The sequence below is a fragment of the Saccostrea cucullata genome, unplaced genomic scaffold, assembly GCF_032062105.1.
Source record: "Saccostrea cucullata isolate Sc308-1 unplaced genomic scaffold, CSIRO_AGI_Scuc_v1 ctg1443, whole genome shotgun sequence".
Classification (NCBI taxonomy): Eukaryota; Metazoa; Mollusca; class Bivalvia; order Ostreida; family Ostreidae; genus Saccostrea; species Saccostrea cuccullata.
In genome coordinates this window covers 132,676-153,110 of record NW_026930741.1, presented here as the reverse complement: position 1 = coordinate 153,110, position 20,435 = coordinate 132,676, and the positions used below count along the sequence as shown (strand labels likewise).

The following is a 20,435-nucleotide window of genomic DNA, read 5'->3' as shown; positions in this document are numbered from 1 at the left end:
TTCATTCTGAAGGTTCTATGAAATGTTATGGTAAATTTTACATGGAATGTCCAAACAAATGAGGACTTGAAAAGGAAGTCAAAGGGGGAGGGGTTTCCGTTTCCAACATTCTATAAAGTTTTGCCCCTGAAAAAAACTGGTATAGACCTAAAATATGTTGAAACTTGCTACAGAGAAATAATATGCATCCAGAGTACTTGTCTTTAATGTCAAAATAGATTCAGAGAGAAAAGGGATACACAGCTAATGTCGATTTGCAGTTAAGGTGTGAAAAATCAATCATGTCAAAAAATGACGTTAATCATGTGTTGTAGATATTGAACTCCCAAAAGCAAAATATGCCGGCAAAATCAAGCTCGGACCTTTCCCAGTGTACTAATCCATTTGGAATATTATATTCATTGAATGCCACTGTTCATGACATTGTAGAGTCATATAAACAAGGCAGGTTTAAGTCCTTACTTAGCTCCAGGGAATCTCATCAAAAAAGTGTATGCAGTATAGAAGAAGCGGACATTGAAAAAAAATGACGTTATCGGACGTCATGAAAATAAACGACGACGGCGCCGGGTGATCATATAATGTCGTTTTCATTTTATAATAATTTGGCAAATAATGAACGTATCGGGCTAAATTTTTCAACATGTCTTTATTTTTTGTTGTTTTATGTTCCATATAAATTTTTGAAAGCACAGACTGCATAGTATTAATTTTATAGCCTCAGTCCACGAACGTTTTGATAACTCCTAAATAAAATAAAAGGAAAACCCCATTTACATACCAGATAATTTGTATGCACACAACTCTTATATAATTTTCTTTATTTTACTTAAAGTTATGCTCATTAATTATCGATACATAGCAATGAGCGGAGACGTGAGGTTTCGTGGATTTTAATATCAATATTATTTGGGAAGATATTTCTTCTTTAAAAAAAGATGGAATTAGTATTTCAGTTAAATTGCGACGTTAAAAAAATATGAACATATTTTTATAAAATCCTTAACATGAAAATGACTTTTAAAGTCAGTTGCCCTAAGAATTTCAATCATATAAAGTTTTTTTTTAACATGTCAATGCAGACGATAATTATGATTAAAAGCTTTATTGAAACAGTGTTAGCTTAGGTAAAATAATTAATTTTCTAATCACCTGATACAGTGAAAGTGAAGAGATACTCTGTCAGTCTCAAATAATAAAAAATAAATTCTGTGTAGTAAACTGCTACTAGATCAAATCTATTGACATAATTAATTTACAAAAGTACAATCAAATTAAAAAAATAATAAAAGGGCTGCTCTGACGTAGAACCATGTCAACGTCGTAGAGAGTCAGGCTGTGAACATGATGTGACAAAGAGCTCTATAAGTATATATATATATTACAAGGAAAAGAAAGAAAATATGTGGGTGTTTTTGTGCATACAAATTATCAAATCATCAAATATCAAATTCTGGGATCTTCGGGAATCGGTAAGAGTAGCTTTACCTCTTACCCTTAAATCCTCCACTGGTATTTTGAACTTCTTTCGGTCTTGCATTTGACCATTTCTCGGAGACTGTCATGTTAATGACCAAGCTTATGGAATGTTGATCCAAACCGCCTTTCTAATTGATTAATTTACAACAAAATTTCCTTTAAATTTTAAACATTACATTTAATAAATCAAAATATACAAAATAAACTGGATAACTGTAAATATTCAGCTGGGCGATGATTAACACGGATACAATTGGTCTCTGGACTGGTTTGGAAATCATTCCTTCTGTTCTACTGCATGGAGGCCTACACACACACAAACACACACACAATGAAAAGGTATACGTCTTGAGCCCAAGACTCTAGATGTGGCCTTGTCTGGTACAGGGACATTTACACAAACAGGATGAGGACCTGTTAATTACGCATGCACAATATAATGTCAAGGTAGACATATACTTTACACATTGTAAGTTAAAACTGTGCATACACATGTACATATGGCGTACAAATAGCATAAAGATGCTTTACTACAATATTATACCTTTACTTTACACTTTGTAACAAATATTACAGAACGAATGACATACTAAAAGACACGAACGAGACACCGTACAATCATTACTCGAACACTTTTGACTAACTGTACTTATAAATAACGTATAAAGAAATATAAAAGATAATAAATCTCAAATAGTAAAACAGTTAAGACTGATTATGTTGAGAAATTCCGAATCTGGTTGTTTTAAGATATTTATAGTATTACATTTTAGTTAACAATAAAAGCAAGACTTACCTCAGAAAAGTGGGACACTAAATATTGACAATTACAGCAAAACTATGGTTAAGTCTGCCATGACTATTTTATAGCACAAAATGTACCAAAATCTAGAGAAGTAGAGAAACGTCCTTCTCTATCAGGATTGCCGTGTCCAACTGCCGAAGGGACTCAAACTTACTTTCAAGGTCCAGTGATCTGAGGCTGAAAAAGGGTTAAATATGTACATAATGAAAAACGGAGGCTCACCACAGGGTAATAGAGAACACCAAACACGTAACGAACGAATATCTGTTTTACGAACGGTAAACTTGTTTACTTTGTGATTACCTGTGTAACTGACGAAACGTACGGACGAATCACACGTATAGAAAAAATTAAAATTATTTGTCAATTTGAGAAGTATAATCGCTTTGGTGTTCCATTTGGTATACCAATATGATATAAATATATGAATGTGTTCAAGTGTGTTTTATTGATTCCTTTTAATTAACTTACAATAAATGAAAATTAATCCAAATTATATTAATGCATTGGCAGACCAGAGGGAGGTTCTGGGGGTTTGAACCCCCACTTATTTTTGTACACACAGAGAGAGAGAAAAGTTTTCCTGTGATAGATATTTATATGTCTAATCATTTGAAAAATAAAAAAAAATCGCTGTCCTTTCTGCTCGCTAGATCTGTAGATTTTTGCGTATTTGCTTTCCTCCGTGTACCTTCACAACCCCGCCAAAGGGCTCCTAATATCCACAAGTAACATGCAAGGAAGATTCCAGCGAACTCTAGCTATACCATTTCTGGACCATCTTCAGAAGTAACTAACTTTTAGAAGTATGCATATTGAATATTTTTAATCAATACAGAAAAATGTTAAAATATTCCTGTAGTATGAAGAGGGAGGGGGCTCACTTTTTCTGAGAATTATCTTTTGCTGCAGTTTTAAATAATATTTTGTTTTGAAAGCTCCCTCCACATATTTTGTTGCTGGAAAATACGCAGATTTAAGATTGAAAGTAATGTAACGAACAGAAAAGTGACACGAAGCCCCCCTCTACCCCCTCCCAATTTCAAAAAGTGGTGTATAGTTTTTTGTTTATGTTTTTTTTTTTATTGTCAAATGTTTTTGGATCCCCTTCTTATAAATGAAGCTACGGACATGACGTGGCCATGGTGTGATTCTATGCATGAATGCTTGGTACACCGGAACCCCCCCCCCCCTTTTTCAAAAATTGCTGGATCCACCCATGTTAAAGGATGACCTTTGTTTATTACAATAATGTATTATATATTGCACGCCAAATTCACAAAAATGAGCCAAACATAGTTTCACAGTCGATAAACTAGGTTTATCGGTTGTAAACTATAGTTTAGAGATTCTAAACTTTAGTTAACAAGTTGAACGTTAATCTATATTTTATATCTGTAAACCATAGTTAACGCGATAATCTATGTTTCAGAACCGTAAACTATACTTAACACTGAAAAAATCATTTGCGGTTGCAAAACATGGATTATCTGATAAATACAGTTTCACGATTTGTAAACTATGGTTTACAACTCTTAGATATAGTTCAAGATCTAATAAATGTAGTTTCACGAGTTGTGAAACTATGATTAACAACTCTTAACTATAGTTCGAGATTGTTTGTAAATTATAGTTTACAGACGTGAATCTATGTTTATCAACAAAAGCTATATATATATATATAAGAGGAAAATGAACAATTACGGAAAGCCAAAGAGCAATATTTTATAAATCTGTTTAAACCAAAATTGAACTGCTAAAAGGAATTTATATCAAATTATTTTATTATGTACATTTTATATAAAATGTCTCCATTATTGTACATTTATAATAGGCGCTTAACTTTGATCAGATGAGCTGTAAAACTTTATCTGTGCGCCTCTTTTAACTGTGATTATTATTACGTCACAATCATTATGTTTAACGTTGCCTACATAACGTCACGAGAATGACGTCATAATGTAACTTGTTTACAATTTCAAATCTACTGATGAGCCCGCATGGGGCGAAAGCGCTTTAGATAAAAGTTTGAGTTTATCATTTGAATTTGGATTTTATTTTATCCCTATACCAAGGAAAAATAATTTTTTGAATATATATATATATATATCATCATTCTATATATATATATATATATATATATCATCATTCTATATATATATCGGTATCGGGTGACATAACACTCCAGGGCTTTCCTGTCACCTCGGGGCAAATATTCTGGTATGTTGCCCTCAAAGTCATGTGATATATGTATAATATATATATATATATATTGTTAATGTTTTCTTACAGACAGATAAACTGAGATTAGCATTCGTAAACTATAGTTAACAACAGTTAAATATAGTTTTAAAGATGCAAACTATAGTCATCATATTGTTAATAATAGTTTTACAGATGAAAAATATAGTTGATGAATTGTTAACTATAGTTTACGGTTTTTAAACAATAGTTTACAGTTAATAAATCTAGTTTATCAAGTGTGAAACTATGTTTAGCTCGTTTTCGTGAATTTGGTGTGCCATACTTATAGTTGTAACAATTATCAATTGACGCTTTGCAAGAACTGAAAACAATACGTAGATTTAACAAACAATTTAACAATAGATGCAAGTTCCCATCTAGGGTGCCGATATAAGAAACCTGACATAAAAAATAATAACCCTATATTGGTCGTTCAAATCTAAATAGGAAGTGAAAAAATATGTACTAGCAGTTAAACTGTCTAAATATTCATTCAGCAGCGGATCCAGGAATTTCAAAACGTGGGCGGGGGCGCAGTAGAAGACTGCATTAAAGCCCCCAGAAGGTCCAGGACAAAGCCAAAATATTATCAACATTTATTCTTTCTTCTAAAAATCTATCAATCACCTGTGGACCCATCTTTAGTTCCTTGAGGATGCTTTTCACTGTGATCGCGTTTTCACAATTTTGCGCCATTTTTCCCTTAAACTAGTTTACTATAGTTAACGGTATCCCGATCTCGATGTTGTACCTATCTAAAAATTATCTTCATATAATGTTGAAGTATCATCATATAATGACAAAATACCATCATATAATGACAAAGTTGTAGCATATATTGACAGAGTAGTAGCATATAATGACAAAGTAGTAGCATATATTGACAAAGTATTAGCATATAATGACAAAGTAGTAGCATATATTGACAAAGTAGTAGCATAAAATGTAATGTAGTAGCATATTATGACAAAGTACCATCATATAATGACAAAATACCAGCATATAATGACAAAGTACCAGCATGTAATGAAAGTTCTCCACATAAGGCAGTTACGGCGTTCCAAAAATAAACCTTATCTCAAAACATTATTATTATTTAATTTCACCTTTACTGAGATTTTCCTATAATTATTAAAGTTAGATTGTTATAAGAAAACCTTGTTTTGCATTCATATGAAGCGGAATTTGTGCAGAAAACTCTTGCTGAGACTTTCAACTCGACACTTAAAAATATATCGACGACGTACTGTATTATTAATGTTATTTTCCATTCTTACGCCAAAACGATGTATCCTGGTGAGCTTGAAATAAACGGTAGACAAGATTGCGAACGCCCCACATAAGACAATTTATATTTTACTTTTTAAAAACCTGTTTATGAAATATTTGATTTGCAAATACGTTACTTTAATAAAAAAATAATAATAAGGCATATTAATGCAAAATCTTATAGATAACTACAATGTTTACTAAAGTGTGACATTCATAGAAAATTTAAAATCGTGTCTATTTCAATCTTTTTCTTTATATTTGTGTTCTTTACATTTGTACAAATTAAAAACTTATAATTAAAGAAAAGTTACACCGAATACGGCAGTTATCGGTAGAAGAGCGCGCTAAAACAGACAGTATGACGTCTGCAGGGGGTTCCTCTAGATTTGTAAAAAATGAAAACAACAAAAATCTTATCAATTCCACTCATGAAAAATTATTGCAAACAGTAAACAATAAACTGTTTACTATAGATTAGCCACGGCATTAGGATAGCAGCATACAATACGTTGATATTGTTCCACAAAACTAGGTCAACCGGAAGTTGAGTGGATTTGGTATGGACACCAAGGCACCGTATGATTACTAGGCCATGTGAGAGTCAATGACTATTTGTTATTTGATTTATAGTTAGGGGACTACCCCTGTGGCAACATCAGAGATCAACTTTAGTGATCAAGAATCTGGGCCTAAATAGTGCGCAGTACACAGCTGGAAATTTTTTTTCGGACAAGAAGGTAATTCAAGGGTTTTCATGATACAAAGAATTTTTGTCAATCCCACTGTTTAGGAAATAATGGCATATTATATACACTTATACCGATAAATCAAATATTTAATTCACAAATAAGAATTTTGTATAGTGTATATCCCTGTGAGCCTGTGAGCGAATTTACGCAACGAAAGCTTACTACCAGTTTTCCGTAATCCTCTTTTTTGTACTTTTGTATTGGTGAAATATAAGCAGATAACAAACAATATTCAAGCTTTAAAAGTTCATTAAATAATAAAAATCAAAAGCAAACACGAACGACAAAAACATCAGATATTGTGTCAGGTGCCATAAGGAGTGAGCATCCCCTGTCGACCAGTCTCATTAGCCGTATGCTTCTTGTCAGGATCAAGACACAACAGAAAAATCCGTTGACAATTGAGTGTGTAAATAATGACATAAGAATTAGTCTGAAAAAAAAACTTAGCATTTAACTACATGATAGATTGTATTCGCTGGCAAAATCGTTGTGACGATCATATAACTAATGAAATGAACGCTTTAAACGAGATTTCTGATACATGTATTCTTATTTCATTTACTAGTTTGTCAATAACTTACTTCGCTTTAGAAATTATTAATACGTAGAACATGATCTTGCGTATCGAATTAACATAGAGAAATAAAAACCCTTGCGCTGGTGATAGGGGTATATTGCTGTATAAATACTAAAAACAGTTAAAAAGTATATAATTAATGAGGATAGCCTTATTCCAGTTCCTTTAATAATAATTCTTGAACTGGAATTTTGCTGACCCCATCAATTATATACTTTAATTGTAAAATAATGATAATACAGTATAGCGGGTTATTTTAGCGGAGAGCTATCTTTGGCTTATCTTGGCGTTTTCTCCGCTAAAAAATTAATCGCTAAAATAGTCAGTACTCTTCTTAGTGTTCATCTTCAAGAGAGCTGAAAGACAGTGTCCGCTAAAATATAATACGCCAAAATTATTAGCATACCTTAACTTTGAGCAGCCAAAATGCCAAGAAACCCGCTATACGGTAATATATTGTTACCATCATAAAAATATGTTAGTACTCACCACCTCCCCACCACCATCGCTTCTGTCTACTGTGGCCACGCCCTTTCTTTTGTGTCTCTAATCATATGGACATATACATGTAAAATTAATGTCAAATCTTTGATTAAATCAGTAGAATATGTAATACCAAAAACAATAATATCAAAAATATCAGTTAAAGGAGAAGTTAATTTAAAATTGAAAATGCGAAAAATAAGTTAATCATGCATATAACATCAAAATGTTTATTTGTTTTAACAATTCAACGATTTCAGTATACAACAACATTTATTTAAACAAAACATCATCCCTCTTACTGTCACATTTTAAATCCGACCCAACCCATTCTCCGTCTATACAAGCCTTCCACGTAGATAAAGCCCTCTTATGATTGCAGGACACAAGACATTTAGTTCCGTCACTGAGGCTGGATCCATTCATCAACACGATGTATATAGGAGCGTGGTCGTTGTCAAAACAGTGAATGTACGGGAAGTGTCGGAGACCCTCCAGATCGCAAACTTCTTTAACCTTGTTATAGATACTAACATCTTCTAATGAATTAACCTGTTTTAAAAAGGTGACCAATGGTATATTCTGTCCCATGAAGATTAAATAGGTTCATAGAAGCGTTTATTCATCTTATAAAGTTATTTAAAAATTACAAAATCATGTTTAAAGAGCTTTTTCTAAGGTATATGTTGGTTGATTCAAGTAGTGTGGATGGCAGAAAAAACGATTTAAAATATAATATCTTTAATGTTTACGTAAAGGAATATATGGAAAAAACGAACAGTATTCAAGCTCTAAAATTAAAAGCCCATTCAAACAATACTAATCAAATTAGAAGAAAACACGGACTTCTAAAACACCAAATTCCCCTTACGTATACAGCATTATACTTTCACCAGCCGTATTCGGGGTTAATATCTTTAAGCTGCTTTGCTACAAAAGTGAAGGCTCTACGTATGTACAGTTTTTAAAACGAGGTAAATTATTGACAAACAAGTTGATGGAAAAGGAATATTAACAGCCTCGTTGAATTTCGTGAGTTCTATGGTCGATACAATTACCTTATCAGTAAATACAATTAATCATTGAGCCAAATACTGACTGGCATTTTTCAAATCAAACATATGGAGATAACGAACAGTATTCAATTTCAAAGTCCTTAAAACAGTACAAAATAGGAGCAGAGCAAACACGAAAATCCAAACATCGGAACTTGGATCAGGTGCCATGGAGGTCAGTGGGCATCCACTGCAGATCGGTCACATCCGCCTTGTGCACCTTGTCATGATTGGGAAATAACGGAAAAATCCGTCGTCAATTCAGTGTATAAATAATGGACTAACAATAAGTACTAAAAACGTCAGTCAGCATTTAACTCAATAATAAATTGTATTTGCTGACAAAGTCATTGTATCATCTATAGAATTAACGAAATAATTACTTTAAACGAGACTATAGGTATTCTTGTTTCATCAAAGTGTTTGTCGGTAATTTACCTCGTTTTAGGAATTGTTCATACGTAGAGCATGCTCTTGCGTATCGAAACATCTGAGATATATAAACTCCACGTGCAGGGGATGAAGGTATATTACTGCACAAGTAAGGGAATTGACTATAGAAAAGTCATCACATTTATCATAGAGCTTGGTTGTTAGATTATCACTAACGTCTTTTTTCAAGTTAAAATATCCAAATATGATACAGATGTTTCAGACTTTGTGGTATCTTTATTTCAAGCGCACCAGGACATATCGTATCGACATAGGAATGAAAAATACTATTGTTAATGGAAAGTACGTCGTCGATATATCTTAATGTCGAGTTGAAGACCACAGCCAGTTTCCTCAAACTCATTGTTAGACTATTATTTACACAATGAATTGCCTGTGGATTCTTCTGTTATTTCTCAATCATGATATAGAGGACAAGCAGGGCGGGTGTGAGCAGTCGACTGGGGATGCTCAATTCTCCACGGCACCCGATCCCACCTCTGATTTTTGGGAGGTCCGTGTTTGCTCTGCTCCTATTTTGTATTGTTTTATGGACTTTGGGTCTTGGGTGGTGTTTGTTGTCTCCATATATTTCATTTAATGAATTAAAGATAAGATATACAACAGAATTTGAGATTTGGATAGTTTACGAGAAAAAATGTCAATGACAGAGAAAAAAGTAGCAAAATCCGCTTATCGTAAATTTGCACATTCATTGCTTAACAGTATGCATAATTTCACATTTATGATATTTTTGTTTAAAACTTTTTTATAATAAAAGAAGATATAGGGACCTTCTGCGATTAAGTGTTTATTGTTAGAAAATAGTGTTTTCGTAGCTACAATTTATTTGTAAGAGTTTGGACATTACTTGAGATAAAATCACAGACACCTACCTTCAAAGTCTGTCCTTTATTTAAACCGAAACAAAATCCTAGTTGAAAGAAATGGAAAACTGATCAATAACAACTTTGTAAAATATGATTGAAAAAAAAGTAATAAATTCGACTTCATTCTTTCGAGGGCATTTTTTTTTTAAAGAAAACTATTTAAAAATGATAAAAATTCTACTCAAACTTACTTTTCATGTCTGAATATAACAAAAACATTATTACCGGTAAATGTGAGATACATACAAGTTTAATTTGGTGACTATCTGATATTAATTTTTCGGCAGTTCTTTTATTAAAAAAAACAATTATATCATGAAAGAAAATTGCTTCATTGTTCTCGGTTTCTTTAAAGTTCTTCCAGAATAATTTTTTTAAAAATGGTGTATTATTATCAAAGAGTTTTTACACTTTGATTGATTGATTGATTATATATTGTTTAACGTCCCTCTCGAGTATTTTTCACTCATATGGAGACGCCACGACCTGCCGGTGGAGAGCTGCAAATTTTGTTCTATACTTGGCACTCAGGGCCATCGTGCCAGCACGTTATGTGACATGGGACCTCGGTTTATACGGTATACACGTCCCACAGTGGGATTCGAACTGCAACTCTGGAGAAGGCGCTCTAACCACTGCGCCATGCCGGCGACTTTAACACTTTGAAAATAGACTAGGTAGAATTCGGTTATCAAGAGAAAAACACAAAATCAAAATGAAACAAATAAAATAAATAAAAATACATCCTTTCTTTTTCAAATAGCTACAATATATTTGGTAAATTTAAGACTTAAAGTTCAGGACCATAAATATTTCTATATACAAATGTAGAGTATATAAAAGTTTCATGATATAGATAAACTGTAGAAGGCAAAGTTTTAAGTTTAATTGTATATGCATTTTTAAAAAAAAACTGAATGAAAAAAAAACGAATATAAAGGGAGAAATAGTGTAGATACCTGCAAACAAAGCCCAAAATGAAAAGCATGCGTACATGATCCGCACTGAAATATAAAGTATGTATATCTTATTAATAGCAAATTTTATTACATATTCTTTGTTTTAGAAGATTTAAACAATTGAGCTTTCATATGAACATAGAAGTAGGATAGACAACTTACCTGCTTCACTCACGGTAATGTTTCCAAGGTATTTAATTCTGTAAAGGGGAATCGTTTATAAAGTTATATATCGATTGCTTTCAGTTCCAAACTGTTCCTGATTTGATAAAAATTTGACACTTATTTCTGTTAAAACTTGATTTACTCCGTTTTATCAAGGTTTATGTTTTTCTGTCGAAGAATAAGTTCAGTATTTTATTTAATTCTATTATTTCATGAAAGTTTACGTAAGTTAAATAAATTTGATTTGGAAAAAAATATTACCCTAAAACCTTGAAAATAAGACGGATTTGATAATAAACAGGTTTTAAAAATAAGCCATCTATTTCTTGCACTGAAAATTACTTGAAAATAAGCCGGTCATAAATTTTCTATAAATTCACAATGTACGTTTAGCTGTCTTCGTTGCTAAAAGCTCACCGTTTTTAAAACGGGTGCACAGAATTACAACACTTGAACACTATTAATTTAACTCTCACGGAAGTTTATCTGGATATTTTTTTAGAACGAGAAAATAGTTCTCAATCTATCGATTACCATTTATTTTATTGATAAAAAGTTGTATTGATAATAAGCCGCGATTTGAAAATAAGACGGTTTTGAAAATAAGCCCCCACTTTCTTACCAAAACTTAAAACAAGCCGCGGCTTATTTTCAAGGTGTTAGGGTATTTTATTTTTATAATTTGATTATCTCCAATCTTCAAGTCGTTTAGGCAATATCTTATGTACTTTTTTCATTTGTATAATTGAGCTAACAATAAACTAAATACTCAGTATAATTTTATCTTTCCTACCTTTATTTTTTTTTATTTTTGTATTGAAACATTTAAAACTTGTTTTATCATCATCCCGAAAAAAAAAATTATATACCTTATCTTCTGAATAACAAATGAGTCATCTCTCGTTAAGCGTAAAAAGATTGTAATGTACGAAATGTACCGTTCATTTTTTTTTTTTAATTCAGTGTACTGATTTTTTAAAGTAATGTATGCAGTGGTGTTTTATGTACATTCTATGTTAAGCGCCTTAGGGTGATACTTTTATTATACAGGGCGATATAGAAATTTATTAGATTATTATTATTATTAAATCAAGTGTTCATAGAGCAACATATACAATGTTTTTCATCGCTTATCTTGAGAAGAGTAAATATAGTGCTTATGTACTACTATATATGTGTAAAATATGTACTTCATGCCCACAGGACAGGTTTTTACTTGTTTGGGCTGGAATTATCAATAAGTTGAAGCATTTTCACCTCAATGTTCATTAGACAGGTATGTTTAATGGTAATCTTTCGACTATTAACATGAATGTACGGGGAAGTAAAATATGATTGGATAAGTTTTATCTTAACTTTAAGAAGAAAGTCTTTATTCAGAATACTTATTTAAACAGATATAAGATCCTGGTTGCCCAGCTCTAAAAATATGCAATTTAACCAAATAGGTTGTATCACTCATGACATAGACATCCAAATCTTTTTATTGGTTATTGTAATATTTCAAACGATTGAGGACTTAAGCATCTCTTACAATATTATAGAATAGTAGTTATATGATATAAACATTCATTAAAGAGAAATAAAGGTGATTATTTCAATTGATAATCATAATTTTTATTTGACCTTGTCATGTTACATTGTCATAAGAAATGATATGAAAGGACGCTGTCAACCCTTGTAGTGAACCGAATTATATATTTTTGGAATACCATAATTCCGTCAAAAATCATTGAAGCGTAACGAATTGCAAACTGGATCTGTAACTCATCATGATACACGCACATACCAAAAATCAGCTCAATCTGTCTGCAAACATATAGAATAAAATTGCCAAAAGAAACAAGATAGCAAGACAGATAGAGAGACGGACGGAGAGACATATGGACGGACAGACTCATAGGAAACCATAAGTCATCTCCGATTTTACCGATAGGAGAATAATAAGAACTGCAAGTAATGTTTGTGTTTTTTTTAACGAAAAATAAAACTTGTAAGCAGTATTTTAACAGGGTTTACCCCGATCATGACAAGGAGCATACGGCGGGTGTGACCAATCGTCAGGGGATGCACACACCTCTATGGCACATGATCCCACCTGATCCCACCTCAATGTTTCAGATGTCCGTGTTTGCTTTTCTCCATATTTGTATTGTTTAATTAACGTTTGAGCTTGAATACTGTTCGTAATCTCCATATATTTTACTTCCATACTCACAACCCCTTTGACAATCAAAAACACCCTCACACACACGTACATGCACGCATCTGATGAAGTGAAAACCTTTCAAGTAGCCCTGTTTAAAACAATTTAACAAAAATGAGCTACAGACCACCTAGAACATTCATATGACATGATTTCCTCTTTATGCTTTGTGATGAAATATTGTAAATTATTTTCATTATCAGTTATATTTGTATCATATTAAACTTATATCACTTTGTAAGAGTCAGGTACGAGGGTAGCAGGTTGATGCAAGTTTTTTCTCCATCCAGGAGGTTCCCTACTTTTAATCTTTTGTTGTCCATTTTAAGATAAGATTAAACAACATTTCAGTTTCTTGACATAAGAAGATATATTTATATATTTCTTTAAAAGACCACCACTTGCATTTTGTCACATATTGATTTAAATATCAGGAAGAGAAATATGGTCATTTTTTTATGAATGCCATTTCATAAAAACGTCAACTGATTAATTGAAATGGTGTATGCGTTACAGGACTCGCGGTATTTACATGTGGTTATATATTTGCATTTGGTAATGACAAAGAACATATCAGATAAAACTTGCCATTTTATTAGGACTTCAAAGAATGATGTCCACAGAAAAAACGCATATATTTAATCTAAATACACATATATTATTTGTTTCTGGTAAAAATTCTTTTGTATACCTGTAGATAAAAGAGTTTTAAAAAGACCACACGTTGTAAAATTGAATGTAAAGATTTACATATGTAAAAGTCGAATAATCCTTATTCTAATATGAAAATAATTTGATTTGTGTTACAGATACTTCCCGGAAAATAGAAAAAAATATATATTAAAACTATTTCAGAATAGTGAAAAAGAAACTAATAATGCATCTATACATAGGAAACAACCATAATAATGTTATTATAACATACTTAATTACTTACTTTAAGTAAGAATTTATCAAACCAAACCCAGAGGAAACTAATGATAAAATAATACACACTGCACATTAATATTTTCATTCACCTTTAAAATCGAGTTAACATTTTAGTCAATATCATAACTATTTCTTGACAAAATAAAATTGGGTACTGAAATTGGACTGCTTACGTTGACATTTCTCTTTAAATAAAATTTATTAATAAGCATAAATAAGTTATATTACAAAATATATTTTCTTTACAAGCAATATTACTTTATAATCTGAACAAAAAATGATTTTCTTTCCTTTTTCAAGAAAATTGCATGGTAACAATGAAAAAACATAACACCCATCCTAATAACTAAAGCTTTTAACATTCAATGTGTTTCTTCAACATTTAGATGTTTAACTTAAGACATTTATATATTGAAAGATATTGATAGCAAACTGACAACAAATCCTAATGAAAAAATGACGACTTCATATTCTATCGACTACTTCTGTAAGTAGCAATTCACCTGAATGCTGAGTGAAAAATAATATGGAAATAACGAACAGTATTCAAGATCAAAAGTCCATAAAACTGAATATAATGTCTCCTTATTGATTTGATATCCATGAGGGCAATTTGCAAAATTTAGATGATTAAAAGATACATGAATTGATCAATGTGTCAGTAATCTCGTAGTTAAAAGTCAACATTTTGCAAAATTATGGCCGATATAATAATTTTTACAACACATTCTGTTGTTGCTTAAAATGATTAATGACGTCTTTTATACAAATTATTAAGCTCTAATTTTGAAAAAAAAAAGAAAGAAAAAAAAATGACCGAAATTTCTTTTTTTTTCCCGATCATGACAAAAGGCAAACATATGCTTGGAAGAAAATACTAATTCCTGACCGTCTTTTTTTAATATCTTCATAATTTGAATACTTGAAATATAATTTTGAGGAGGTTTGAGGAAGTTAACTGTTTTAGTAAATGTTCTACCTATCCTGCTTCTTTCTTTTCTACACACTAAAATATCAACAGTAGTAGAGAGAAACTTCAGGTATACTGTACAAATATATATTTATGAAGTGATGTAAATGAGACTTAGCTACAGTAGTTAACTCCAAAACACAAAAAGACTCTTGGAAAATTCAAAATCACAAACTTTACAAAATTACATCAAAGCATTCTATTTTACCATCATACCTCGAATAAATTCAAGTCCATCGTTTTGGACACGTACACCATTGACATCTGCTTTGTTAGTAAAAATGAAACTTACTGATTTATTTACGTTTTCATTGGTCATAAGAAAAATTAATTTTTAGAATGTTTTCTTGGAGATCAAGTCTTCAAACACGTTATTCGAATTCCCATTAGAGTCACTGGTGCACCATTTCATTAAACAGAAATTTTTATATTCATATGAAGTAGAATTGATTAAACATTAATGACAACAATATAAGAAGTCTATTGTTGTGGCTTTGAATTTCAAAATTAAGATAGATCGAGGTCGATTTCTTAATAAACAACATTTATTTTCATTACTGCGATGATTAAATATTTCTCTTTGAAGCTGAGATAAAATATAAGTCAGATAGAGCAGCTGTTTCATATTTGGGTCTTTTATTAGACCTTATGGATTCCTAACTATAAACTTTAGGATGAATGTGAAAACTTTTTTACATCAGCTTTCCTTATTTTTACTCAGCATTGTGTCTTTATCACTGCAATGAAACATTATACAGTTATGGAATAGGTACGAGGGAAATAGCAAATTTATGGTTTCGCGAGGTAGAAAACTATTTCCCGAGGCGGAAGCCGCCGAGGGAAATAGTTTCCTCCGAGGGGAACCATACATTTGCTATTTCCCTCGTACACTTTCCATAACTGTTTTATTATACCTAAACAATCATAAACGATTGAATTTTTTTTACCAGATATTCCGACATTAAAAAAAAAAAAAAAACACTGTAGAGGCATAATTACAAATGCATGCGGTTTAACACATTGTATGATAAGTAATGCATCGCGTCCTAAAACAATTCAATTATTTTCAAAAAGTATTTTCACTGACATTTCGAAGAATGATCATTTTCTTCATTTTGCTAGAATTCAATTATGATTTTGACATCGCATGTCGAAATATTTTGACGTCATAGTTACATTGCTAATAACATAACGTCACAGACTCGAGTTTCCTTGAACGCTCCGCCCACTGAACACTTTGATTGGTTGAAATTGCTTATAGATATTCATGAGGGAGTAGTCCCGGGCAGTAGCTCTGATTTTCCAGGGAGTAATCATCAGAAGAGGGCAAAGTGTTTTCTTGGGGAAATAGTTTTATGGCATTAATTTTATATAGAGTAACTGCAGTAGAGGTATAATGAATGGAGATAACGACAGTCTAAAAGATCAAAAGTCCATCAAGCAATACAAAATAGGAGCAGAGCATACTCTGACCTTCAAAATATGAGAGGTGGGAGCACCTAGGCATAAAAACACATACATTCTTAACAGATAAAGCCAAAATATGTTCGATTTTCTTAATGATTTTTAAGCTAGGTCCAATTCCTTTGAGTATGATCAGTTTTAAACGAGGCTGGTTTCTCACTGATAAGTCGGTGCTACGGGGATTTCAATAAACCCGTTTACAGTCGTCATTTCGTAAATTCTATGGTCATTATCATGACCTTGAAGGTAGATATGACCTTACATTTGATCTTACTAAGGCTGACTTGTATCATATTTAAATGTTAGAAATTTGCTTTCGACTACAGGATGTTCTATCTACCTGATCAATATATGGTCAACAGGAAATACTTACTTTTTCACCGTTGCCAACTGGAGTTGATTTTCAATACTTACGAACCGAAGTTAATGTCGAAATCAGAATTTATTGATAGCACAATTCTTCTAGTACTGACGAAGAACAAACATGAATTTGAACTAGCATATATTTATTAGATTCCGAAACTTCATAAGAATCCTTACAAACAATGATTTATTACGGGTTCCAGTAAATGTTCAACAAAGCCTATTTATTTACTCCTCAATACGATATTGACAGTAGTGAAGGAAAAAGTTTAAGAGTACTGCGCAACTATACATTCTACAAGTGGTGTGAATCAGATGTGGATACTCAAAAATTCCCAAGAACTTTTGACCAATTTGAAATCACAAGATTTTATCAAAATCAACAGCTTAAAAACTAACGGCTTTTCAACTTTATACACTACCCTTGCGTGAAAAGAGAAAAAAAAACTCTTGCAGTGCCCTTCAACTCAACTTTTAGATATATCGAAGAAAATTTGTCAATTAAACATGATAATTTACATTCATAAAAGATACCACCAAGTATAACACATCTGTTTCATACTTGGATATTTTACTTGAATAAGACTTTAACTTTTCTATTGTAAACTTTCCTTACTTGCGCAGCAATAAACCTTCATCACCTGCATACATATACATATATATCTCAGTTAATTCGATACGCAAGAGCATGCTCTACGTATGAACAAGTTCTAAAACGAGGTAAATTATTGACAAACATATTGTTGAAACAAGAATATCAGCAATCTCGTTTAAAGAAAGGCTTGGTAGGTTTTACATTTAAACATAGTTCGATAGTCATGATAATTACGAGTAAAATGATATACAAATCAACAACTATCTCTCTGGCTGATTAGAGATATTACTAAAAATAGCTTAGTTTACACCTGAGAGCTCGCACTGAAATTGGCTGTATACCGGAAGTGACGTGTGTGACGTCACAAGTGTGACTTACAGAATTATTATATATTAGTTAATCATCAACACCCTCACCTTTGGCGCAACACTCACGTCATTGGCACTGGTTAATAATGACGATTGTTTTTATTTACATCGTTTATTTACATATTTACAACACAAGATATATTTATAAGAAATCACAATGTTCACAATAAAAAGACACGTCCACACTCATTGACTTTCAGACTTGTTCTCCCCTCTCTCACTCGTGTTCCCAGGGCATGGCCATACCGAATCTCTTTTTCCCCACTTTCTCACACAAATCAACTTAATGCTTACTTTCATCTCTCAGAACTCTATCATGCACAATAAACAACGATAACAGAAATGACAAATAAACAAATTATAATTCTTCCTTCCTTACTCACTCTCTTTCTCTCTAACAAGCTAAAACCACACTCTTGGGATACAGGGCTACAACGCCTGCGCTGCGCACCTGCAACCTATCAGTAACTATCTCATTCACAATTAATTAACAAAAATCGGGTGATTGCTCTGTGACATACCTCCCCTCTTAAGTGTGGCGTCCCGACACACTAATATAATTACATGTAGTAGACTGATAATGACAATTTGATATCGTTTACATAATTAGCTGTCTATACAAGAATCACACCTATATAGATAAAGAGACCTTACTACACATAGAAATAACAACATAGTTTAACATGCATACACATTTCATGTTTTACTTTTTTTGGCTTAGATTTTTGCATTTTATCTTTACATTTTTAAAACAAATTTTAGAATTTGATATACATTATGAACACAACCTATGTAAAATATATACACTTCAAGTAGTTATTTCTTTGACTGAATAAAATCTTCTCATAATTACATATGCATCTTGCGCACTCTCACTAACTTCTTTCCATCAGGACTAAATGAATTACACTCACCATTTATATTAAAAGAATTATTTGTATAATCAATATATCATGCAAAGTCTTTCAAAATATCAAGTTAGAAGTTAGAAATACAATTATACTGGAAATACGGGGCAATAAAAGCATTACACACAACATCAGATTTTTTTCACCAATTCTTATTCTAAAGTCGCATTTTTCCACTTATATCGACACGGTCGCCCGTTGCCATACACAATATCCGTTTTTTTTTCCTTACCAATTCTTATTCTAAAATCGCATTTTCCCAATTTTGTCGACACGGTCGCCCGTTGCCATCAAAAACAAGGTCACTCCCTAGGACGTTTTCGTTGCGTCTCGACGCACGAATTCTTTACTGACAATATCGTCCCACTGGATCCATTATCAACCAACTCGATATACCGTTTGACTCTCTACACTTCCTTTAATTTTGGCGAAACAAAATTGCGGATTTAAATGACAATCACCTCCTCCAGTTTTGGCGGAACAAAACTTGAGGGTAAATTTTCAACACATTTTTCACAGACCGACGAAACTTCAACGTCCATCTTCTGTCACCGGCTGTCCTCAGGAGTACTGGATGCGAACTTTAGTTTTCGGAATCGGCGTATTTCTCATCGGTACACTGAAGTGCGAGGTGCCCTACTTTCTGACAGTTGTTACAGATCGGTTTCCTGTCGATGATCCTGGGATTTCGGTCCGGTCTTTGGCGGAATCCATGGCCTCGTCCTCGAAGGTTTTGCGGAATGTATTGTTGCTTAGAGATTAAACGTCCGATCTTAGTAGCCATCACGGACACCTTTGCTGTGTGTTCTGCAAGTGCAAGGGACTTTTCTAGCTCTCCTGTTCTCATAGAGCCGCACGACGTACATCTAGTTGCCACTGTTATCCTGACCATAGTGACATCCACTAGAAAATTGTTGCACTCATTCCTCCTTGCGTGCCTGAAACCTTCTTCGAATGTTTTAGGATTGGAAAGTAAAACATACCTCTTGATTTCAGGTTTTAATCCTTGATCGAAACGCTCCTTAGTGAGGGTTTCTTTTTGCCGTCCAGGCATGTCCATGGAGTTTCGTTATATGTGCAGCATAGTCCTTTACAGTTTATGTCTCCTGTTTTTCCGAGTCATTTTCTTCACGGATTTCAAAAAGAGTTAATTTTCCGAAATATCTGTTGACATAGTAAGTCAATCCCACCGCTGCCACCATAATATGTGACGGGGTTCCTCTCCGTCATTGGCACTGGTTAATAATGACGATTGTTTTTATTTACATCGTTTATTTACATATTTACAACACAAGATATATTTATAAGAAATCACAATGTTCACAATAAAAAGACACGTCCACACTCATTGACTTTCAGACTTGTTCTCCCCTCTCCCACTCGTGTTCCCAGGGCATGGCCATACCGAATCTCTTTTTCCCCACTTTCTCACACAAATCAACTTAATGCTTACTTTCATCTCTCAGAACTCTATCATGCACAATAAACAACGATAACAGAAATGACAAATAAACAAAT

General features: G+C 32.5%; 1 protein-coding gene across 1 annotated transcript in view; it reads right to left on the bottom strand.

Moving 5' to 3' along the window:
- The window catches only part of LOC134229901 (uncharacterized), a 33,235-nt gene extending 22,070 nt beyond the window's left edge, over positions 1–11,165 (bottom strand). The window contains 5 exon segments of the mRNA XM_062711684.1: positions 7,619–7,675; positions 7,915–8,164; positions 9,996–10,033; positions 10,949–10,993; positions 11,111–11,165. Coding sequence (XP_062567668.1) covers positions 7,619–7,675; positions 7,915–8,164; positions 9,996–10,033; positions 10,949–10,985 — 382 coding nt within the window. The 5' untranslated portion in view covers positions 10,986–10,993; positions 11,111–11,165.
- Positions 11,166–20,435: the final 9,270 nt, after the last annotated feature.